This window comes from Uloborus diversus, chromosome 1, assembly GCF_026930045.1.
Source record: "Uloborus diversus isolate 005 chromosome 1, Udiv.v.3.1, whole genome shotgun sequence".
In the NCBI taxonomy this organism is placed as follows: domain Eukaryota; kingdom Metazoa; phylum Arthropoda; class Arachnida; order Araneae; family Uloboridae; genus Uloborus; species Uloborus diversus.
The window spans coordinates 76,545,026-76,571,017 of record NC_072731.1 but is presented as its reverse complement, the minus strand read 5'-3'; the positions used below and the strand labels follow the sequence as shown (position 1 = coordinate 76,571,017).

At 31.5% G+C, this 25,992-nt stretch overlaps 1 protein-coding gene across 3 annotated transcripts in view; it reads left to right on the top strand.

Moving 5' to 3' along the window:
* The window catches only part of LOC129230453 (sin3 histone deacetylase corepressor complex component SDS3-like), a 57,392-nt gene extending 32,532 nt beyond the window's left edge, over positions 1-24,860 (top strand). For 2 of the 3 annotated variants that reach the window (XM_054864854.1, XM_054864863.1), the window contains 8 exons: positions 4,648-4,704; positions 6,761-6,856; positions 7,793-7,854; positions 13,521-13,554; positions 16,765-16,812; positions 17,787-17,871; positions 24,350-24,437; positions 24,639-24,860. In XM_054864854.1, the coding sequence (XP_054720829.1) occupies positions 4,648-4,704; positions 6,761-6,856; positions 7,793-7,854; positions 13,521-13,554; positions 16,765-16,812; positions 17,787-17,871; positions 24,350-24,437; positions 24,639-24,734 (566 nt within the window). In that variant the 3' untranslated portion in view covers positions 24,735-24,860. The remainder of the gene's footprint in view (positions 1-4,647; positions 4,705-6,760; positions 6,857-7,792; positions 7,855-13,520; positions 13,555-16,764; positions 16,813-17,786; positions 17,872-24,349; positions 24,438-24,638) is intronic. The other variant, XM_054864868.1, reaches the window with a different exon arrangement.
* Positions 24,861-25,992: the final 1,132 nt, after the last annotated feature.

Genomic DNA, 25,992 nt, shown 5'->3' with positions numbered 1-25,992 from the left:
GCTTCTTTTTCTTTTCTTTTTTGACAGCCTGATTTATGCGTGAACATTGTCGAACTTGGGGGGTTTCTAGGTTCACGTACATAAATTTTCTTCCAAAAAACTACTTTGAAGATAAAAAAAAGTTTTTCAGCTTCCTGGTAAACATATATAGATAGCACATTTTTATGATATTGTTTTTTTTTTTAAATAGCAATTAAAAAATGCATTTTATTAGCATCAAAATTTTGAAAATGTTTTGAGGTGCATTAAAAGTCTATTAGTTCTGAATGAAAACCAGCACTTTTACCAAGACCTCTGTCATCAAAAATATGTTCAGGTTTAAAAGATTTGTTTTTTTACCTCCTTTAATAAGAACATACAGTTGCAAATTTTTAAAAAGTCATTTTTACATAATTACTAATTTGCTCAACTTCTTCAAAATAAGAAAAAATGAATTCAGTTAAAAAGTACTTGAAATAGTACTATCTCAAGGTAGTTTGTTTCAAAATAATAACAATAATAATAATAATAAGTGCTGTTAATTTTGCTCCAAACTCTTTTAAAGTAAATTTTTATTCCCTCAGTCTTTTCTCTCTTCCATTAGTAGATGATTTTAACACATAAATTGAAAAATAATAAAGTACATTTAGATTTATGAAGTGAACACATACAATTTTGCATAAAATAATAATCAAATTTGTGCACCTACTTATTTATAAAAATTCCATTTGAAATGAACTTGCATCTCAGGCTCAGGAATTAGACAGTCGAATTTCTCTATTGCCAACTTTTTATAGGGGAGAAAGTGTCCAAGTTTTGGAAAATAAACGTTTTTCTTCTGGGGCTTTTGTCGAGGCTTACTCATTCTACAACTTCCTTATCTTGTCTTTCAACATTCCTTTTTCTTTGTCACTTGTGGTGATGGAAGGGGAGGCATTTGAAAGGAGGAGTGCAGAAATCATAGAGGGGATGAGTTTCCTAGAAATGTTTTGACACTGCGCTGGAGTCTTTTGAAATTAAGGCCCCTCTAGTGGAAATGTCCATCCCCCCCCTTGAAGTGACCATGTGCACGTTTTGCTCGTTTTCACCTTGCTCTGCAACGTTGTGCGTTGCTCTCAAAATGTCGAAGAAAAAGTGTTTGACTTAAAAAAAAAAATCACTTGTCGAAACGGCATTAAAAAGAAAGATGTAGCCGCAAATACGGAATTCCGGCAAATAGTGTGTCCAGTATATACTAAAAAATAAAAATTCCGTTTCAAGTAAAACTAGTGAAATATGCAATTCTATTTTGGAAAACAAGTACGATTGTGCGTGTATGCAGGGGGGGGGGGACAACTGTTGGCCCGGGCCCGGGTCCAAGCTTGAAGGGGGTTGATATTTTTAAAACTGGGGGTGAAATATATGGGTAAAAAATATGTAGGGGGCCCGGAAAAGTCACTTGTGATGAGCCCCAAAATTTCTGTACACACCCCTGCGTGTTGACAACGTTGATCAGGCTGTTTTAAAATGGATTTATTCCGTGCGTGATCGGAAATTACCTTTGCTAAAAATTAGGCGTAGAAATTTACGATTTTCTCTTTTGCGAAGTTTCTATATAACGAACATTTTCAAAAGTCCCTTGCGACTTCGTTATATGGAGACTTCGATCACTCTTCAGTGAAAAGATTCTAACATTCCCTCTTCAATCAAGTAAACATTTTTTTCTTTCCAATGTGGTTTCGATTTGATATTTAAAGTGTTCTCTGTGTTCTACTAATACAAAACTGTGATAAGATTCTGAACAGCCTCCCCTCCCCCCCGAAAAAAAAAAAGATAAATTTAACACTTATAAAAAAACGTTCACTGAAACATAAAGTTTACGGATGCATGATGCGGGGCTATCAGAGAAATGGAAACTGTAGGGGAAAGGGCCCCCAGAGTTGCATCGGGGCCCCAACTGACTTTAGTCAGGCCCTGTGCGCTACTATTGTAAACTAATGAAAGATTGTGACATAAGGTCGACTTTTCCCCCTTTTCTCTCCCGTTTCAATTAAAGCTCCAATACATAACAGATGCAGGGCCTGATTAACACACATGCCAACCAGGCCTGGGCCTGGGGCCCCAATTTTTTTTTTTAACTTATGCATAGCATTAAAAAAATCATGTATTTTTGTGAAAAAATAAAAAGTTTTTTTTAAATAAATGTTAAACGTTATTTTAACATTATTTTAGGTTGGCTTAATGTGATAGAATACATCGCATCACACCCGAGGGTCCCCTGTTCCTATGCCATTAGTGACTTGCCCAGATTAGGGACCCTCGGGAAGTTGTGATAGAATACAGAAGGGGGGCCTCCAAAGCGTAGTGGGCCTTGGGCCTCACTATTAGATAGTCAAACCCTGAAGAGATGCGCCGACAGTGGGTCCTGAAAAAGGGATAAGTAGAATTTCTCGCTTGGAATGTTGAAACTTAAGTGTACTCTTGCCATGTTAACTTCAGAATAGCCAACTCAAAAATTAATTTTTAACGTTTTTTTTTTTTTTTTTGGTACCGCTTCGCGGGCCCCCCAACGTCTCACGGGCCCCTGTGCAATGCATAGACTTGCCCCCCCCCCTCTTGACGGCCCTGAATTGATGTTAGCATCTAGTATCTAGGAATGCAGATCATGGACTCTTTTTCAACATGATCTTTGGTAATAGTAAATTGGAATTAGTAAACCAAAATAAGATTAGAAATATTTTTAGATGAAGTTTAATTTTGAATATGGCTGTGAGTTAGTAACTTTTTCTTTGATTTTAATTTATACAATTGTTAATCGTTAATAAACTTGTTGTTGTTTATAATATGACTTTTTCGTCACTTAGTTTAAGATGATTCATGAAACAGAGAAATGAATTTTGAATTGATAATTTAGCTACTCTACATAAGCATCACACTTTGTTTATTTATTAGCTTTGAAATATTAGTATTCTTAGCAAAACTTGGGCTATTACTACTCATGCAATATGCTGAAGTATTATAGTCCATCAATCTGACCCCAAAACGAACCAGGATTCATCATTGAACACCACCTTTTGCCAGACAATGACACCCCACATTGCTCTGGCTTCGCACCATTGTAGACGGAGTTGCCTATGTTTTGGTGTTAAAGGGAGTACACAAAAAGGATGCTTGGACTGTAGATTCACTTCCGCTAGACATGTAGGAATGGTTCAGTGAACAACTGCTACTCCTACGTCTGCTTGTATGGTGGAACAGTCACTGTGGGATCTGTGAGCACTTGCCGGACAATCCTTCGTTCCTCTCTCCTCCTTGTCTTTCTGGTCGTTTCAGACCCGGTTTTTCACACTTAAGTACCATTTTGTGTCCATTACCTTCAACAGTTTCTAATGAAAAACTCCGAACGATTCACTTGGGCAGCAACGAGGTTCTTCGACCAGCCCGCAATTTTCATGCCAATGATCAAATGTCTCTCAAACTCCCTTAACTGTGAGAAACGTTTTCTAACTCGCCTACCTGGTGTCTTTCACTCTTTAAGGTTCTCCAATAATCAGGATATGATCCTAACATTTATAAATCTTAAATTATGCATTGATTTATATAGCACCTTTTTTCCCGATTGCACTGATACTGTGGGTAAACGGTCATGCGCATTGACACCATACTTGGATCATTTGCATATCAGATGTCATTCTTCTTTTTGCAAAGTTTCAGTATTATATCTTTCTGCTTTTTTGGGACGCTATTTTCAATGTTCCTGAGTGTAGTTTAGCTGTAGTAGTGTCAGGCTGATGCTCAAAGTATGCCATGATATTCACTTTTTACTCTGGAGTCCCCTGTATCCACCACTATTTGTGGTGTACCAGTTGCATGGGGCCCTGAAGACAGCTCTGATTTTTTGATCCTGATCGGCAGCCGAGCAGTCCCTGGTCCAGCTCCCACGGAGGTATCATTTCACTTGGAAGACTTTGTGACCACAAGAATATTTAACGTCCTCCCATCAGCATTAATGAAGAAAATTTATCTTCGACTGACTGGGATCGAACCGGGGACCCTCCGGACACAAGTCCGGTGCCTAACTAATCAGGCCACCACATCCTTGCCATGATGTTCATTAGTTAACCATGGTTTATTATTTAATCAATTTAGGAGCTGTAAATTTAATCAATGTAAAAAGTAAATGTTTTGTGCACTTAGTAACTTTCTTGCTAACAAAATTTTTAACTATCATTTATGTGAATTGAAAATAAGGGAACCTACAAATTTGATGCAAATTATTCGGATGAACAAGGTTTTGCTGTAATGTTAGTAATAAAATCTTGAAGTTTTTATAGTCTGATATTTTTGTTGTAATGACCTAAACTTCAACCTGTAGTAAATTTGATAAATGTGAAACTGTTTGTAAAATTGTTTTTATTTAATTTTATATGCTGTAGTTTTCTTTTTTTTTTAAATTTGTTTTATAAAAAAGATTACTTGAAATAAATTTGAAAAAAAAAAAGGTGGAGTTTTAGTAATAGCTAGGTTACAAAAATTTGCTCTATATTTTGTGATCTTTCTGTGAAGCTCCTTACAATGGCTTTAACCTGGTGGTCATTTAAAAATGAAAATCAATTGCTCTTTCTATTGATGTGTATACCAGTGATGCTCTGGTCCTATTACTGAACTGTTATTCCATATTTTGTACAGATAAGAGCTCACTGCAGTTCGCTGATCTTGCAATCGTCAGAAGACTTATCCTAGAAGGTATACAAATTAAGAGTAGATTTTTTTTTTTGTAACTGTACTGACAAATATGCTGTTAAGACAGTTCATGGCAGCTTTGTTTTTCAGTACAGTTTTCTTAACAGTCTCAAGGTGCATTTCTTTGAATATTGTTTTAATTTGCACATAGTTTTCAAAATAAAATGACTTGATCAAATGTGTGCTATTTTGAGAAGAGCCATTGAGAACTTTCTGCTTGATTTAAGCATAATTTCAATGCATTTTTACATTGTTTCTACTGTTATGAGCTTTATCACAATTTGAAAGGTCTGCTGAAGGTTTCTAAGCAAAAGATAAAATTGTTAAAAATTATTACTGAAAGCATTATTTAAGGTTATTAGTATTTTACGCTATTTTCTTGAGTGTGAAATTGATCTTCTGCTTGAAGGTTCCAAAAAGTAGCCGAGTAAGCTAATGCAGAGTATTTATTTGCAATATATACTGAAGGTTCCAAAAAGTAGCCGAGTAAGCTAATGCAGAGTATTTATTTGCAATATATACTAAAAACAAGTAATGGTTATTGATAATTTTATGCGATCAAAGAAGCTAAATTGTTGTTTGTATAATCATTGATTTGTTCAAATTTTATTTACAATTTGTGTGGTGATTCTATTGTTTGAATTTCAATGGGTTTCTAAATTTATCACTAACTATGTACACTTATTTGGGGGAATGTGTCTCCTTTTGTTGACAGGGAATTTTATGTAAAACACAAGCATGCACATTATGTGATATATTTCAAGACATTCTGATAATAGCTTTTAAATTAATATGCATTTGAGATTAATTATTTTTTTTAATTCTGAGCTATTTTTATTTTCTGTTGTGAACTATTTCCATCTTCAGCTGAACCTTAGTCTTAAAAATTGCATTTATATAGTACTTTCTTATGAATAATATTTTTACATACCTTTAAAGTTATACTTAAAAAAATGTTTGTTTAATAAACCATTATTTTCTATTAATTTTGTGATTAAAGTACAGATGTGTAAGCAGTCATGTTATTCCACTGGAAATGATACACCTAAAGGATATCAATATTTAGGTATATTAGTTTTCCTTTGCAGCTAACAATCTTCAGACATTATAATATTTCTTGAAGTAGAAAATTTACTCCATACATGCACACACACACACTCATATTATAAATAAAACAAAATAGTCAAAAGATATTTTATGAAAAAAAAATGCTACACAGGTATTTATAAGATTAATTCTTAAACATTTATTACCACTGTATTACAGAAATTTTAGCATTTACTTTTTCATTATTCCAATATTTTGAATTACATAGTTAGCCCCTTCAGCAGCAGTAATGTACCATTCCTATTCAACTAGAAAGTCGCCCGTCAAGGTATGACGGATGAAAATTGCTTCTACACTTGAACAAAGCAATGGCCTGTTTGGTGATATTTTGATAGTTGAAATTTTAACCCTAACTCCAGTGGATTAACCCTAAACTTTTGTAGAAAGCATTCATTGTTGACCACTTTTTCGTTTCTTCATTCTCTTAAAGTGACAGTCTTACCAGTAAAACAGTTAAGTTATCCAATCTAGTTCAGACTTGTCAAAATAAAGCATTCCCCTGCATACTAACCATGACCAAAAAATATGAAATTGTTATGCTATGGCGCGAGTTTCATTGTTGGTGATGTCAGGAGCGTTACTCAGTCAGGGAATTCGCTATTATATATATGAGGATTACCTGCTAAAATACCATGGTAGAATATGCGCACAATATTCTTAGTTCTTACTCGAAAGAGATTTCTGTGGTTTGGTTCACTATAAATTGATTTCCACCCTGGTCCTTGGGTTCTGGAATTATATTTCATGTTATATTTTGTCAAGAAATAAAGTTTGATAAAAAAAGTGCAAAAGGTTTTGGGTTCCAAGCTTTACACATCTGGTGCTTTTGTGATAAAATATTGAATTAGCCTTAAAAGGACCTGAAGATGCCCTTTAGATTTTATGAAAGTTTTTTTAAGTGGTAACTCTGAGGAGCTTGACTAAGTTTAATGATTGGGATTATTTCTCATAGATTCAATGGAAGTAAAACCTGTTACAACCAGAAAGCTACGAAGACGGCCTAATGATCCTCTGCCTATGCCTGAAAAAAGGAGAAAAACTTTGCCAAATATCCTTTTGTATTTTGTTAAATATTGTGAAAATAATTTGTTGTATATGTGTTTAAGAATTTCAATGAAAATGTTTTATTGTTGTTATGTTATATAAAGTTGAAATATTAGTCGTTTTGTATTTCAGGGCTACGTGATACACAAATCTTAGTTTTTGATTGAATCTTTATAAGTACCATTTAAATAGTTACTTGCTGAGAGTTTTAAAGTTATTTAAGCAAAAACATTTTGAATTTTTGATAACTTCTACACAGTTGCATTGATATAATGTTTACTATCATTTATCAAATCTGTTTAAATATCATTTAAGATTTTGTACTGGAAAATTAAGATTAGAAAAGATTTGAAAACAAAGAACTTATCTAAGAAAACATACAAACTAATAAATTTGATTTAATTGATGAGATTTGATAAGAATTTGATACTAGTTTTAGTCCAATATTTACTTCTGCTTTAATTTGTTATGTATGTAAGATTTAACATGTTATTTGCTTGGCGGGTTCTGTTGTTCTAAATTCACCATTTGTTTTCAGAGGTAAGTTTTTGGTAGCATTTTACTTTCTGATTTGACCTGGTCAGAAAGTTGTTGCATGCACAACTTATCCTCTGGAAAGCATGCTAGAATGAAATGAATGTGTTAAAAGATTGATTGAATAAGTAAAGGATGATATTCTTAGTCATAACAGTATCTATTGAACAAACAAACGGTATTTGAATGAAAAAATAACTGTTGATGAAATCAAATCAATTAATAAAAGTAATTATCAGTTAAATTCTTGTTCACTGAGCGTAACATATATATTATATTTTCTCATTAATCACATTATGTATATATACTTCTTGCCATTTTTAATGCCTTTTTGAAATGTGTGTTAGTGAAAGATTATTTAATATTTGCCTTCATATTTCTGTTGTTTTTCTTAATTCATTGTCACCTCAGTTAAATTTTCTTCTTGAAGATAATGAAATCCTCGATGACCTTCGCATTCTTAATAAGGTATTAATTAAATATGATGCATGATTTTTTTTTTTGATACATTTTATAATGTAGTTATTAGTTGCATGAAATAATTTTGTTTTTTATCAATAAAATACTTAGTATCTCTTATTCTACTCCTAACTGTAAATTCTATGTATTTGTATTCCAGTATCATAGCAAAGGGTATATTCTGCATGCAATAAACTCCAATCAATTGCTCTGAAGGCTATTCAGTCTTTTACAGTCTTACTTTATGATACTAATGCAGGGAATGTTGATCAAATCACTTTTTCCTCTAAATCTTGAGAGAATTTTGTGTTAATTGAATATGTGAGGTATGTCTTGTATTCTATTTAAATCTCAAAGGTAATACAGTGTCAAAAAACAACAACGTTGAATATATATCTCTTTTGCTGAGGCAATGACATGCAAAGTTTGAAAAATAATTATAACTTGCATTTAAGATTTAAGTGTATGTGAAGCATAGTTATGTCTATGCATAGGTAAATTATTTGTCTCAAATTTCAAAAACAAATACAAATACAAAAGTGACGACCAGCAACAGGCTCTGGGCCCAGCTAGACTGGTCCTAGCCAATTTAAAATCCCCAGTGAAGATCAATGGCCCTCTTAAAACTGTCTACTCCTTTGCTCATTACCACCTCTTCCGGTAAGCTGTTCCAAGGTTCCACTACCCTGCTAAAATAATAATTTTTCCTAATATCCATGTTAGCCTGAGATTTAAACAGCTTAAAACAATGACCCCTTGTCCTGTTTTCAGTGCTAAACTTTAGCCCCGTAACATCTTTCGTTTTAATAAATTTAAACAGCTGAATCATGTCCCCTCGGTCTCTTCTTTGCTCAAGACTGTACATTTTTAGCCTTCTAAGCCTGGAATCATAATCTAAGTGGGAAAGTCCACTTATTAGCCTTGTAGCCCGCCTTTGAACCCTTTCCAATACATTAATGTCTTTCTTAAGATAAGGAGACCGAAACTGAACAGCATACTCCAAATGGGGTCTTACCAAACTTCTATATAAGGGCAGAAGAACTTCTTTAGATTTATTTGAAATAGATCTATTGATATTCCCAAGCATCTTATTGGCTTTGTTGCTAGCAATGCTGCACTGTTGGCTAAACTTTAAATCCTGACTTATTAGGACCCCCAGATCAGTAACTTTGTCTGCCTGACTAATGACTGAACCTTGCAAATAATAACTTGTACACTTATTTCCATGCCCTAAATGTAGCACTTGACATTTCCCAACATTAACAGCCATACCCCATTTATCAGCCCACTCCGTAATATGATCTAGATCCTCTTGCAGCTGATTTGCTTGTTCTTCATTTTCTACAGTCCCCATAACTTTGACATCATCAGCAAAACAGTTCATGTTCCCAGAAATATTTTTGTGAATATCGTTCATAAAGACAATGAACAAAACAGGCCCTAACACTGATCCTTGAGGAACCCCGCTTAAGACCTCACTCCAATTAGAATAATTTCCCCTTACAACTACTCTTTGTTTCCTTCCGGTCAGCCAATTTTTTACCCAAATGAAAGTTTTCCCTCCTATTCCTATATCAGCTAATTTGCTAAGTAGAGCAACATGCGGTACCTTATCGAAAGCTTTTTGAAAATCAATGTAAACAACATCTACAGGCTTCTTATTGTCCAAAGCCATGGTAACTGTGTCATTGAAATGTAATAAATTAGTTGCACAAGATTTACCTTTCCTAAAACCGTACTGAAAACTAGTCAATAGATTATTAGTCTCTAGAAAATTTACTATCTTAATTTTCATCAATGTTTCAAAAATTTTGCAAACCACCGAAGTTAGACTCACAGGTCTGTAATTTCCCGCACTCCCTTTAGACCCTTTCTTGAAGAGCGGTGTAATGTTAGCCAGCTTTCAGTCCTCTGGCACTGTCCCTGAATTATAAGAAGCATTGAAAATGTTTGCGATTACATCTGCTAATTCCTCTGCACATTCAACTAAAATTTTCGGATAAATATTATCTGGCCCGGAGCCTTAGTCTCTTTAATTTTTTTCAAATGAAGTAAAACGTCATCCCTGGTAAATACAAAGTCCTCAAGCTGTACTATAGCTTGTGTCTTGTTGGTGTCAACTGTTGAGATACAGTTATCGTTAAAAACACTCGAAAAAAAAGTTATTAAGAGCTTTAGCAATATCACTATCGTCCTGAGTTAAAATTCCGTGCTCATCAACCAGTGGCCCAATATGACTATTTCGTACTTTCCCCGAATTAGCGTATGCAAAAAACCTCTTGGGATTCCTGTTTATGTTATCTGCCAGTCTTTGCTCCAACTCTCTTTTCTGAATCCGTACCAAATACTTAAATTTACGCCTTGCCTTACAATATTGGAGCCTATCTGCACTGTGACCTGTTTCTCTAAACCTATGAAAAGCAGCTTGCTTGTAATTTAGAGCGTCTTTAGTTTCCCTGGAGAACCACATTGGCCAAATTTTAGTGTTAACACCCTTTCTCCTAAAAGGAACATGATCCCTAACCGTATTCACTAGATTTTCCTTAAACTCTGTTCACTGAAGATTCACATCGCTATTGTCCAATCCAGAAGAAAAAACTGCTTTCAAACTCTGCCGAAGTGCCACAAAGTCAGTATTTCTGAAATTGGGCACAAACCTAAAATTCTCTACTTTGTGCATATCAAATTTAATCCCAAACCTAATACTGTTGTGGTCACTATCTCCAATGTGTTCCCCTACACATAACCCCTGAACAGAGCCTTCCATGTCGCAGAAAACTAGATCCAAAATCGCGTCCTGTCGAGTACCCTGAGTTACAATTTGATCTAAGAAACAGTCACCAATTACTTTCAAAAAATCCTCTTCTCTGCTATTACTATGGTAAAAATTATTCCAATCAATTCCTGGAAAATTAAAATCTCCCATTATGATGACTGACCCCTTGCTAGAAATGTCACTAATAATACTAAACATCTGTTCGTCTTGACCCTGGCTTAAGTTGGGTGGCCTATAAATATTCCCCAAACGTAGTTTTTTGCCCTTATTACTAATCAACTCCATCCAAATCATATCAATCTCATTAGGTTTATCATTAATTACCAATTCATTGCAAATTAAAGTGTCTCTGATATAAAATAAAACCCCACCACCTCTTTTACCTACTCTATCTTGTCTAAACAAATTATACCCAGCAATAGATAATAAATCATCATCACTTTCGGTAGCCCATGTCTCGGTAACTCCAATAATATCCAACCTCTCGTCTATAATTATGCTTTTCAATTCTTCCATCTTGTTCCTAATACTACGAGCATTTGTATAAAAAACCTTAAGTAAGCCCATCTTACTTTTATTTAATGCTGCACGATTGTTTGAATCCCAAGTGTTAAAATCTTTTCTCTTATTAGCCACCCTATTTCCGTTTCTACTAAAATCCCGATAGTTAGTACCCTTTCGAATTCTGCTCCTTAAACCATGCCCCCCATTCCAACTTAGTTTTTTGATTCTGAAGCCTCTAAAACCAAACCACTAACCATTTTGACCCTTGTAGAGCTCAGATGTAGGCCATCCCTAGCAATCCAATCTCGTTTACATCTACTCCACACATCAATAAACCTGATACTACGCTTAACGCAAATTTCCTTGAGTATCAGGTTCATACACCTAGCCCGTTGGTTTAACCAACTCCTATGCACTCCATACCTGGGAAGCAAACCAACCACTTGGACATTTGCCGAACAGTTGGTTGCTTTGTCCAACAGGGAATCCCATTCCTTTGTAAACTCATCATTGTTACTATGGCCTACATCGTTAGTTCCCACCCACAAAGTAAAATACCTTCATTTCTTCCTTGAAAAATATCTTTTAAGTTTCCTAAACTTCATATTTTAGGAATTTAAAAAAAAGGAAAAAACCCTGAAATACATGCTAAAGTATCAATTGACAAGAAATCTAGTTTTATGCATTAGAATAAAACACTTCTCATTGGTAATGGTTGTTATAACCAAGTGAAATATACAGGGTAGCATAAAAGAATTTCCTTGTTTTAAAAATTTACTATATTTCATAAACTATTACACTTACCACTATAAATGATACATAAAAATTAAGAAAAACACTCAAAGTTTTTTTGAACAAACTAATCGAATATCTGGATACAAACTTCAATATGAATATTTTTCATACATGGGTACCAGAAAACGTAACTTTTGAACGTAAATACTTTTCTATTTCAAAACTTTTTGTTGTCTTTTTTTTTCCGTTCTTACATGAAAGTGCTACCTACTGGAAGTAACCATAAACAATGGTCCAGCTAAGTTCCAATTATTTTAATCATAAATAAAAAAGAATAAAAATGCTTTGTTCATAAGAATTTAAAAAAAAAAAGAAAAAAAATTTTAATATTACAAAATTGAGGCCAATTTAATATCAAAGTAGTAATTTTGTTAATTGTGCAAACAATCAGCTAGTTTAATGATTAGTGGGAATATAATATTAAGCTCTCTTAATTGAAGTACGGCTTAATTAATAGTTTCAAATGTACGTTAAAAAGTAGTATTTAGTAAATTGGAGGATATACTGACAATTAATAATTTTGGTAGAATGACAATTATTGACGTATTTCTCCTCCATCATTTATTTTCACCTCAGAAAGAATGACATTGATAAGTTCTGTCATGAAGTGAGGAATTTTCCATTAATATAAGCCTAATCGATACATTTTTCTGGGATTTTTTTTTCTTCGTTGCCACAATCTGCACATGTTAAGCATATGGAAACATGTTCACTTTTTTTTAAACATTCATTTACATCGCTGAAATTCAAGTTCACGGAGGTGAGAAGTCAGAATAACCATACTAACTTTTTGAAGCAAAATCTATCCGTTTTTCGAGAAAAATCTCACAACTTCAATTATGGCTGAAAATAAACAAGGGGGCTCCCTTGTATCATGGAAAATAAAATTTGATGTCATTACTGCCACATGTTAATGAGGAATGGCATTTTGTGTTTAGGTAATAGAGGTGAGAATTCATTGTGCGACATGACTTCTTGTCTTACTAAAACGAACTAAAACACAATATGAAAAAATTAAATATACCCAAACCATTAGTATTTAAGACACTTGTGAAAGGAATAATCAATAAATAAATATATACTTTTAATTAAACATGTTATTAAGTAACAAAAACAGTCACACAAGGTGTGTGACATGCCACGAAGGTGAGAATTCACGTGTTGTGAACCAAAAAATATACGTAAAAACATTATTATTAAAGAATTGTTGGCAGGTTTAAATTTTGATATATAGGCAGGATATATTTTTGATGAAATTAAAACGCATTGTCAAATGAATTGTTCCTTAAATTTTTTTCTGTAAAAGGCATTTGACAGAAAAGTTACACTTTTTGAAGAATGACCCACATGCGTTACATATTAGTTGGCTGTTAAAGCTCAAAGCTTGTTTAATTGCCGTTGCTGTGTTATAAGTTCTTTTCAAGGAAATATATTTTAAATTTAAACTATAAATGTTAGAATTAGTTATCATTTTTTAAGTTGGATTTTCTTTTCTTTTTTTTTTTCAATTTCTCTGTTTTCCTTCAATATAATATATTATTTCTTTATATTCATAATTGACTTTGCTTTTTATTTAACCAATTCTTTAATATGCTTACAGGGCAAATATTCCACACCTAGCAAAAGACATGACAGTAAGTGTTTGTCTGATTTTTTTATATTAGTTATCAGCTTAACCTCTTTTAGAGAAAATAATTTTGTTATTAATAGTTTGGTTGCATTATTTGTGTTACCTTATATGACTTCTATGACATTTTTACAATTTTACCACACTTACATTTCAATATCACGATGATTATCTATTTTCTGATGAAAATGTTATAATTATGAAAAAATACAGATTTAATATGCTGTCTGAGTTGGGTCCAGGGGTGAAAATATTCTGTCTTTTGTGCAAATTCCTGTATTTGAAAAAAAAAAAAAAAAAAGAAAGCGAAAGAAAATGAGATGCAGTGAGACGAAACAGGTTAGAAGTTGATAGGTAATCTTAAGCAAGTGAGTTAAATTTCAGAATTGAAAGATATATTACTTTATTTAATTAATAAAAATGATTATATTCAACAGAAACTTACTACTCTTTATCCAATGGTCAAAATTAAAGAATTCTGAAACAAACACTTAGATCATGTGTTATAATTGAATTTCTTAAGCAAGTTGCAATGTTGTGCTCTTTATGTACTGAACAAATGTTACTAGTTGTTGGAAAAACTCTAAGGTGACGGTTTAGTTTAACGCTTGTGGATGGTTCACTGATATTTTTATTCCCTTAATGGCAATGTTGCGTTGTACGTTTATTTTCATTTAATTGCAAAATTTTGCTAATAGTTGCCTTCAAAGCAAATGAGTCTCATCACATCAAAATCTAATTTTTTATTTTAGTTTCCTTTGCAGTTCGAAACTGTACTTTAGTGATTTGAGACCAACCGAGTATTGATTATATCTCATTTTTCAATAAATACATTTGAAATGCAGATTGAAATCTGTTAAACTTAGTCTGTACTCCTCAAGTTCTGTTTCAGGTGAGTAAAGGTTGCATTTCATTCTTCTAACTAAAAGATGTGTTAGGAATTAGTTTGCCTGCATTGAATTTTTGCTGGAATAGAAGCTCATCATTATTCTAGGAGTCCCAATGAGATGAACCATTAAATGTTGCAGACATTTTGTCCTGAATTGATAGCAATCTTCTGGAATTTACCTTTCTGTATTTAGAGATTGTTGGTATCTGTTTGTGATTGCTGATTGATGATGACAGCTAGCAATATGAGGAACACACTGCACCGTTGAAGTTTGTTTCTTAGATTTTTTAATTTTACATATTAGGTTGTTTTTTTGTTGAAAGTTTATGTACTGTTTAAATTTTTCATCATGTATCACAGGTTTTATCTCAGCCAGTGGCAGTTCTTTATTGCCTCAAGGGCAAGCAGGACAAATGCCCTGCCCCCCTTTCAGAAGGCAGTCCCAAACTTGCAAATTTTCAAGATAACTTTGCTTATCTTTTTACGAATAAAAAGGATAAAAAACTGAAAAAACATATTGCATTTATCGTAGCAAGATTACTTTTCTTAGTCAGCACCTAAAAATTACTTACTGTTTGACTAGAAAAAGAGAGAAATTTATTTTCTAGTTCTTAGTTAAATGCTGTGTTCATTTACTAATTTAGAGTATAAAAGCCTTATTTTTCAAGATGTATGCATAACATTTTCATAATTTGTTTTTATGATACTTATATTTTTTCTAATAGTAAAAATAATGCATAAGGGTAGCTCTGGATGAAATGTCTGTCCTGGGCCCATGGTCAGTAATCTTCAAATTTAGCTATCTCACGGAATCTTTAAAATTATAAGATTTTTTTTTTGATAAACTTCATGTATCCTTTATTAAAAAAGAGTCTTAAGATGGTATTTAAAATAGATAAATATGCCAAGACAGTCAAAAAGAAAAGCTGTTTTTAAAAAAAGTTTTATCAAAATTAATGTAAAAAACCTAAACATATGCTCCAGGCCCCAAAGCAAAATGCTACTAAGTTTGCGACGTACATCCCAGATCAGATGCCTGAGCTGCAGAACAAATTCTGTTCAAATGCGAGAGGAAAACTCAGAAAAGATTTTCTGCAGAAATTCTACAGATTTCTGAAATTTCTGCAGAAACTGCAGATTTTTTTAAATTAGAAGAAAATAAAATTCTTGCAAAATACGATAATTCGGCAGAAAGCTCGCGAAAAATGTTGAATTTGATATCTCATTTGCAGAAACTTGAGATTTACTTTGAACTTAAAGAAATCTGCAGAATTAGTACAAAATTCTACCTTGAGTTGGAAGATGTATGCAGAAAATTTGCAGTTTCTGCAGATTTTCTGCATATTTTTTAGAATATGAAATATAATATTCTTTAGAAAATATCAGAAAAGATTCTGATTTTTATAGCGTTTTTGGTTTCCCTTTTCCTTATTTTTCCCAATTGATCTTCATCTAGTGCAATTTTCTCCATAAGCATACTTTTTGGAAACGTGCTGACATTGAAACACGTCCATCGCCGAAAATTGTGTGTCTTGTTTGAGATTTCAATCCCTTTGCATTCTAATAATATATTAAATAATTTAGAAAATGTTTTATTATATGCTACCCTAACTTGACTCATTTTATTTATTATTTTAGTTAGTTCTTTATTTCTTAACATGATTTTAATTGCTCCTTCATGCGATGTAAAATTAACCAAAAAAAACGTGGTTTGATACCTAGGTTTGGATTTTAATAAAATTTTGTATTTTTGCTCTTTTTATGCATTTTAAAAAGCTTATAAACTATTTTTGGAGAATCTTAATCGGTTTATGCCACAGAAATGCATAGTAAGAGTGAAGTTTTCAGTACTGGAACAAAAAAAAAAAAAAAACTCCTGTATGAAACAATTTTGATTTAGGGCTCCCAATTTGTGAAAAGTTTATGATGGTTGCTTGCTTATACAGTGCTTGGTTCTTGCAGAACAATTTTGGTCAAATGATTTTACGTTGCAGAACATCGTCAATTATTCTGCTTTGAGGGCTCCAGGTGTCTCTCTTCTTTGCATGGTATTTGATGGATGGGGACAGTAACATATGCAGAGGGAATGGGGGTGGAACTGTAGGTCTTCAGCCCCTCCAATGGTTTTCAAAACTCAAATAATTGCTTACTAGGTTTCAATGTACTTTTGTTGAATATATGGTTACGCCATGTTAATTCTGAGATTGATTTGGTGTTTCATCTCAATTTTTCTGAATAATTCAGCCTTTACATTTTTTTCACTTGGTTACATTCCCTGTTTTAAAATTATTTGTAATATTTCTAATTAGAATTCTATATGTGTTTCAGGAGAAATTCGAAGTTTACACCGACAGCTTTATCTTCAAACCAGTCCAAGTAAGTTAATTTTCTAAAATCTGCTAGAGGCCTCAGCCCACTGCTCACTGCCACTTAATAGCCCCGAACATTGTTTCCACAATCATATTTTTTGTTTGATTCAAATCATCTGTGAGAAGGAATCAGATTTAAATATGTGCTACAATCAGAAGAAAATGAAACTCCTCTCCCATAGAAAAAAAGCAGCAAAGCAAAGAACTTGTAAAAATTTGAGCAACATTAAAATCCTACTTCCACTCAATGAAAAAAAAAGAACTTGATGAAATACATTTGATAAAATTATTTTTAAAAAAGGCTTTTTTAAATTCATGATTTACAGTAAAATTTTGCCCAGGCTTGAATTGAGCTTAGCCTACGTCTTCTGCTTCAGTTGAAACAATTATATCTCCTGTTGTAATTAATTCAGAAATTGGAACTAACTTCATTTTCTGCATAACAAAAATTCTCTTTGGAATAACATAGAATGTTACGGAACCAGGGAAATCTTCTAACTCTCTAATAGAGTATGAGATTTAGGTGAAAAAGTTAAATGCAAAAAAGCATGATTTTGAAACTGAAAAAAAAAAAAAAAAAAAAAAAAAAAAAAAAAAAAAAAAACTTAAACCTAACTTTAGAAAACAACAACAATTTTCTGTTTTGAAAATAAATCACATATTAGTTTATTTTCATATTTTTCTTGTATCACTCACTATTGCATTACAGGTAATAAGAATAAAAGTTTGCAAATTTTGTTCAACTCCAATGTAGTTCGAAAGTGTTATGCAGTGTTACTTATATGAAATATTTAAACGATTTTTTGTATTACTAAATGTTATCTATCTGTTTTTGCAACAGATATACTTGATAAAATTCAATTCTTTTTTTTTTTTTTTTACAATTTTTTTCAAGTTTTGAGAAAGTATTTGCATTTTCAGTTGTTTGTTAAAATCTATTTCCAGTTGCTTGTTTGGTTTAGTGGAATTTCTTTGTTATAGGTCATGATGGCTTGTCCAGTGATCATCGTTCAACATCAATTGAGGTAAAAGTTGAAGATGGAAAGCTGTTTTATGACAAGAAATGGTATTTCTTGATTTTTGTGCAGTTATCGATGAATTATATTGAGGCCATTTTTAAATGTTTTTGAGTGGTGTGGTGGCTTAAATGTTTACAGTTGAGTAATGTGCTGCTCAAACCTTTTGTTTTCTAACTCTTTTTAATATTCAGGCTACACAACATAATTTTTCCCAAATACTACATTTTACAAGAATTAAAATATTTAAGGGAACAAATGACGTTTTTTCTGAAAATAAAGCTATTTAAAAAATATTTTTTATATTTTTAATATTGAATTTATAAGGAGAATATATTCCACAGTAGAAGTTCTAGATTATTGGTTTATATCTTTGATGAAAATACATAGAATGTAAAATAAGAAACAACAATATTAATAGCACAAATTGCAGATTACTGCAACCACATGTTCCTGCGTAACAAGGAACGCCTTTTTCAATGCAGAAGAAATGAGCTTATGGATCAAAAGACATCTGACAAAAGCTTTTGTCGGATGTCTTTTCATCCATAGGTGGTTGTCCATTACTTCATTTTGCGCCTTACATTCCGAAGTTTCAACTTGCACATTCATAGACTTCCCTTTCACTGCACCTGCCTGTTATGAAAAAAAAATTTGAAGTTCTGCCTACAATTTGTGTAAATCTTATTGATAAATTCTTTTCCATTAAATAGTTATAGCTGTTTGTAATCGCTATATTCATTTTGATTTACCCAGTATTTTCTGTTGCACTGATTAACTCAGATTCCCAACCATTGGTCCAACTGACTTCTGCCAGTCGGAAGAAAACTTTGACGAATCCTCAGATTCTTACCTGTCCAAATGAGAAAAGTTTTTCTTCTTGAAAATAATAAACAAAGCAATAGTAATAACAATATAATTAATAACAAAATTTAGGTGATATTTTTTGACTTATTGATTTTAAGTTTTATATCAGAGATGGCATACCTTCTTCAATTAGTGTGCCAGTTAAATTATAGTTTTTTATTTTCCAATGTCTAGTGTACCATTTGTAATAGTTTTTTTTTTATTTTATTTTTTTTTTTTAACTACTGCTCTGATTTCAAACAATCAAATTATATTTTGTGAGTATATTTGCTGCTTAGTTATTAACTTTCATCAAGTAGATTTAATGAACAGCATTTTATTTAAAAAAATAAGATAAGGTCATAAGGTGTTTTAAATTTAGTGTAAGTGAACAATATGAAATAAATGTTAATTATGTTACATGTTTTTACTTTTTTGTAGCTCGTGAAATCAAATTTACAAAATTCTATTTATTTTATATTATTTTTTCACTTAAAATAAATTTGTGTACCCTTTGTTACTCTTTACTTAATACTCTCTTTACTTAAAAAAAAAAAAAACTAATAACAATTTAATGTTCTATACAAATACTAAAACATTGTCTTGTAGAAAAACCTTGCATTTTGATTCATTTAGTGTGTCAGGGGAACAATATTACCCATTAAAAATAGAATATTCACCTTTTGTTGTTATTAGTATACTAACAATGTTAAAATTGCACAAATAAGAATAATAATTGCAATTCTTAGTGTTATTTGACATTCCAAATTTATTATGTTTTTCAACTAATTAGCCATGCCAATTATATTCCCTAAATTTTAAACTAAGGTGGTTTTAAAACCACAATTTCACAGAACTCATTCATGAAACCTGTTCACAAGAAGCATATTGGGCAGTGTAAGAAGTGCTGTCACAAGTTTTTTCATGCCCAAAAAATTGTTCTTTAGAATCATTCTATTGTGCTAGAATTAAATTTTGTGACTTTTGAAATCAATACCAATAGTTCCCAACCTCTACTTTTTCTAACACTTCAAATTTGAGAAATTTGCTCGCCACTACTTTTCTTGAAATTCTGTCAATTCCATTTCTAAATTTTCAATATGGAAAAATGTATTTTTAAGATAAACCATAGTAGCAAATTAAGATCTTGGAAACCTGCAATGTTTTCTCCAAACTATGAAATTGAAAAATTCGTGCTGATACAAGTTCTATTGAATTTCCTAAAATATCCAAACCGCTCTTAAGTAAATATAATCTGTCTTAGCAAGATAATTGATCAAAAAAATTCAACAGAATTTCCAAGTGTCTTTTAAGCTTAAGGAAGAATTTAAGATTCTTTGTTTCTGTAATTTTAAATAATGTGTAAAACTTTTATTCTAATAATCTTAAGTGTTCTGCTACAACGCTGAAGTACAGAAACCTTTTTCTCTTGAAACTGTTTTTGATCCTTATATTTAGAAAATAACATTGTTGTGATCAATAGAAGAGATGATAGAGTTCATAGGTGATATCATTTACAAAAAATAATTCCATTATGCTTCGAAATATCATTTTTTTTTTTGCACCCCATTTTCGTATTTGAATGTAAGAAACCATAGCCAAAACTATCATAATTTGCAATCTAATTTGTGTTCTTTCTTTACTACTCATCCCACTTTTGTACTTCCTCAAGAAAAATTTACTCTTTTGAAAAAGGACTTCTTACTTTCATGGTAAAAGAGCACAAGTCTTCCTTCTGTACTGGAAAATGCTTGGGATCCCTTTTTTAAAAATGTTATCAGTGCCTATGTCTTAAAAAAAAAGTAATTCAATAAATACCTTTGGTGTGCCACCAAAATACCTGTTGCAGGCACCTAGGAGTCACACATGTCACACGTTTGCCTGCTCTAATCTAGGAAGTCTTTAAAGGTTGAATTCATTAAAATGTGCTCAGTTGTGTTACTTGTTCTGTTTTTTTTTTTTTTTTTAAATTATGCACGGCTTTGTAATTATTTATTTAAAACCTTCTGCGGTTGTTTTCAAAGGTTTGTTTACTTGTAGATGAGAAGTTAAGCCTTTGTCTTTACAGCTAAATATTCTTGTGAGTAAATGTAAAATTTAGCATATTGTATTTTTACTGCTTAGCACCTTAACAATCTTATTATTTTCAAGAAAACTGTGATGAAAGTGCCTCTTTCTTTCATTCAACAAAATAATATAAATAAATGTGTTTGTACAATATGCATATTCATTTGTGGTTTTTGGAACTTCTTTTAGCTTTAATTTTATGCACTTTAATCTGGAAATGTCACAAGCATGAGAAATAAAAGATGAAAGCTCAGCACATGATTTTGACGGGAGTGAGAGGGAAGGGGTCAAACTTTTACAAATAAAGCTTAATTTTTTTTTATAAGAAAAAAGAGAATAATGATTGGGCCAAAAAAAAAAGTTGAGCAATACAGAATTAACTAATTGCTTCAAAGTACCTTTGTTATTTTACTGATGTTAATTTCTGATTTGACTACATGAAAGTTTAAGATAATATTGCATTAAATTCATATTTACTTGTATTTTTGTTGTAGATTAAATAACGTTATTTCAAAAAATTAAAATTTGTTTGAATAAACTGAGTAATTGTTTACTAAACAAACTTAAAGTAGAAGTAAAGATCTGTAAATGTAATTGTTTTCAAAAAAAAAAAGGAAAATCGTTTTAATAAACTGAGCAATTAATTGTTTATTAAACAAATTTTTAAAACGGAAATAAAGATCTGTAAATGTATAATTTTCACTTGCTGTGATAAATTAAATTTAAGTGCCACATAAGCTGCAACACCTGCTTTACTTACAATTTTTTCCTATATCACAAAAAAGTATATTTTTGATATGTCATTTTTATTTCAGAAAATAAATTATTCATCATTACAATAAAGTCATATTTTAAATGTTTTTGTTGTATATAAAAGATCAAATAATGTATGGCGAGATATGAGAAGATTAAGAGAAGTTCAATATGAAATTCCAAAAAATCACGAAAACATTGTTGGGCTGAAGTGTCTTGTCCTACAATCCTTTTATCAGAAACAGCGTGACATTGCGACCCCCATCCCAAAATTCTGAGGAAGTCTGTAGACTATTTCTGAATTGGAAAGATTTTTTTTCACTTTCTACACGAATTTCTCAATTCAAAGCGAAATAAAAGTATACATAAATCTATGCTGGAGCTCTCAGTGGCTAAGAGATCAAAAACATGCTCCCGCAGCTATTTTTGCCCCAGTTTTCTATTTAATTTTGTAGCTTTTTATCCTAGATAATTTTTTAATTTAGCATTTTATTTTCAAGCATTCCTTTTTGCTAATGCAAAGTAAATCTTTCCACTAATCTAATGCTGGTCTTCCTTGCAGACAACTTTTTAGTTTTCTTAATCTCTGTCGCAAACTACTAAAAAAAGTTCTGCTACTGGGTATAATGAATTCCTTTTTTTTAAAAAATCCTAATTGACTTGGAAAGCGATTACAAATAGAAATCTATTACAAAGTATTTTTGAAATATGTAGTTACAAAAACTATTGTGGGGACATTTGAAGCTAACTCTAGTACATCCGCCATACTTAATCTGTCCTGACAGACCAGAACAAGTCAGAGTAACGGCATGCTGAACTTAAAATAAAATTTCTCCTTGTTGCATTTTATTACATTCTGATTGAAAGTGTAAATACCATGCAACTACTCAAAATTTCATCTGCCTGATGATGTGCATTTATTCAGTTACAATTGTATTATACAATGTGAATTTTGTATGACTAAAGATAATTGAGTTTATTAATGTAGAAAATACAAATGATAGATAATGTGGATTGTCTTTGTATTCATATATTGATGTGTACTGCTTTTTTTTTTGTGCTTTTTATCATGTAGTATAGCTTTCGCTGTGGATTATAAAAAAGACCAAAAGGTAGTGTGCAGTATTTAAAAATGTACTTTAAATTTTCTAATCAAAGCTTTGAAATTAAATATTCAGTTCTACTTGATAACAATAAGGCATAATTCTTGTCCTAAATTATGATAAAAGATGGATGTGAATAAATTATTGTGTCTGTGCATATTTATCTATTTACTACACGAATTTTAAATGTGTATATACTTTCATGTTATTTATTGTGAAGTCTATTGAACTGAGTGCAACCTGTGAAGTAATAGGGAATTTCAGCTAGATGCTTTCCTAAAAACTTACTCCACAATCTTATTTTAGTTTCTGTTGATTTCAATGTGCATGTACCTTTAAATGCGAATTTTTAAAAATGTTTTTGTGTAATATAAAGCAACTAAATGTTTATTTCCTATACATTATTACTTGTGAGGCTTAACACTTTATTGAAAATTCACTCAATTGAATTATTTTTCACTTTCAAATTAGTCACCAGACTTACTTTCCAGGGAAGTAAATCTTATCTTACCCCCGCCAAGTTCTGATCAATTTCTGACAGCCAATTTCTGATGTTTTGAATTTTTCAAATTTGTTTCTTTTGTTGCCAATCCTACCCCTTGCTCTTAAAATTTTATCTCCTTACTAGATATTTTCTGAAATCTAGAGAAAATGTGGAGGGTGCAATTCCTTCCTCTTTTGCTCAAAGTTTTGCCACTATGCTGTATTCATGGGAAAGATAGATTGGATAAATACAAAGAAATGTGCCATTTGTCTGCATCAATCTCATATTTGGTTTGGACAGGAACAAATTTGGAGCTAAGACGGTGACATATGCATATAGAATTGGTTTACTTTTTTTTTATTCTGGAGAAGATCCCCAAAAGTGGCCAAGTAGCAAACATGCTAGCAATATCTTTGTTTGCATTTGGTCTAACAGAGTAGAGTTTTGTGGGGTCTAATGGTATAATTTTGAACAAGGTATAGTCTGATTGTTATGAGTTGGTACTCGGTCACATCTGGTTTGAGAAGAGAATATTTTATGAAAGGTTTATGCAATAGAGGGAGAAAAATGAGTGCGAAAGGACCTGAAAACATGTGTTGTACTTTTGATATTCTTCTCTTTCCGAGACGGCAGCTTCGCTTGTTTGCCTGCCATTGGCAAATGAAAAGAAAAATTGATGACCCATTAAAATCTGGGGAGACGCTCCTGGCAAAGGCACCTATGGCAGGGTGCTAACCAAATAGGCTCGTTTATGACCCTTGTTTACAAACAGCTATTAATGGCCATTTAAATAGTAGATTGACTAAAAAACTTCAACTCCTCCATTTGCAGAATCGCAACTTAAAAGTTTTCAATCTCAACAAGTCAGGATCACACGATTACAAGTCAAAACTACAATTAATTAAATTTGGTTACAATTACAATCATGCAAGAAACACTTGATTATCATTACAATTACAAGATTATGAGCATACCATTGCCAGATTATGATTACACAAAAATGTAATTGATTACACCGATTAAGATTACGTTATCCACGATTAGTCCAAGCCTGGTTGCAATGATACAATAGGACAAGTTATCTGCATAAAATAATGAAGCATTAAAATTTCAATTTTTTTAAAAACTAGTCTGAAAACTCTTCTTAAACTTGAATACCTATTTATGATTTATGATATATATATCAGTAGCTAGTCATAAGTAACTTGTAAATATTGTTGTTAACCAAATGTGTAGAAACTATAAATTCTTTGTTTTTTTTTCAAACTTCTACAGGTATCATCGTGGTCAACAAGTGTACTACGAAGAAAAGGAAGCAGGATCTAAAAAGAGTGGCTCAATTTGTACTATAAGTTCATCTGAAGTAAGTGTTTTAAAATTTGAATCATTAGATAGTACAAAATTCAAAAGTGAATACATTTCAGATTTTTTTTTGTCTTCTTCTGGCGTTATTATGGTGAAGGATAATTCTTAATGCTGCGACAATTATTGAATGATGATTGATTGTTTTCTTTAGTTTCAATGTCTTATTTGACATATTTATTTATTTGTATTATTATTTCAGATTTGGATCAGGAGGACATCTGATTGTAATAAAGTTCGTATTCATATTAACCAACTGCAAAAAGGAAAATTCACAATTCGAAGGAGATCAGCCTAAGTTCATCCAACACCAGATGTGTATTTTGTATATAGAATGTAATGAATATATTATCATACTTACAAATTATGTAAAATGTAAATCTTGATAATATTTTGTTTTATTTATTAAATGTCATATCGTTGAGTTTAGTTTTCTGTTTTGCGGCTGGTCATATTTCAGGGTTCCCATGCCCTTTCAATAAGGGGGGCTGATGCATAAATAAATAAGTCCTGAACTCAAAATAAATGCATTACAAATTAGAACTTTGAGTTTTTGAAGGTGACAAACAACATTTCCCCCCTCTAAAATTACATATTAGTTTTAAATAATACTCTGTATTTGCCTTATAACTTTTTAAAATTCCTCTGAAAGTTTTGCATAAATGTGTCTGTATTAAATAGTACATTTTTTAAATTTACACTGATATCACTTTATTACCAATTGTTGCATTCATATTGAGGAAAATAATTGTAAGACTTTGGAATTCATGCATACAATGGCTCAGTGGTCAGAAGTAGCCAGCTACAAGTAGCAACTAAACTGTAGTACCTACATTTTTAGTAGTTAGTAGCGTAGCACGCTACTTTAAAAACAAAATAGAGTAACAAGTAGTTCAATACAAAAAAAAAAAAAAGTAGTTTGCAGCGATTCTGGAAGTTACAATTACTTTTAAATTAAGTTGAAAAAAAAATATCCATAGCGTAAGAAAAGCGATGGTTACCAGACCCATAGCTTAAAGTTCAAATTTTTTTTTCTGTGATCCTACAAAATATAAGTTCCCATAAAATTAATTAAAATATAGAAAATTAAAATTTTTCTCCTCTGATTTTCCTTATCTAATCAATTTTATGTATATGTATATCGTTGTAAAATTCAAATCAAACTTGACAACTTCTATTTATGTTTTTCAAGTAGCCGCATTGTAAAAATTTGAATCTTATAGCTTTTTAAGCTTTTCTTGCAGCTAATATTTGTAAACGTTTATGTGCTATAATTTATTATAGCAATAATGTTCAGCAAAAAATTTTCTACTAGTCTTTAAAAAAAAAAAAACCTGTATTTCACTTAAGAATTAAAAAAATTCCCCTAGTTTCTACAAAAAAAAAAAAACTTTGATCAAAATAATTATTTTTCCCTTTATTGGAAACATAAAACAAACCACAATTTAATATTCAGCAACCAGTAACAAAAATTATGTTGACTTGTTTTATTGTTCCCCAGATTTCTCGTCTTTTGAAACACTGAAATTTAATTCCACTAATAAATTGCAATGAAG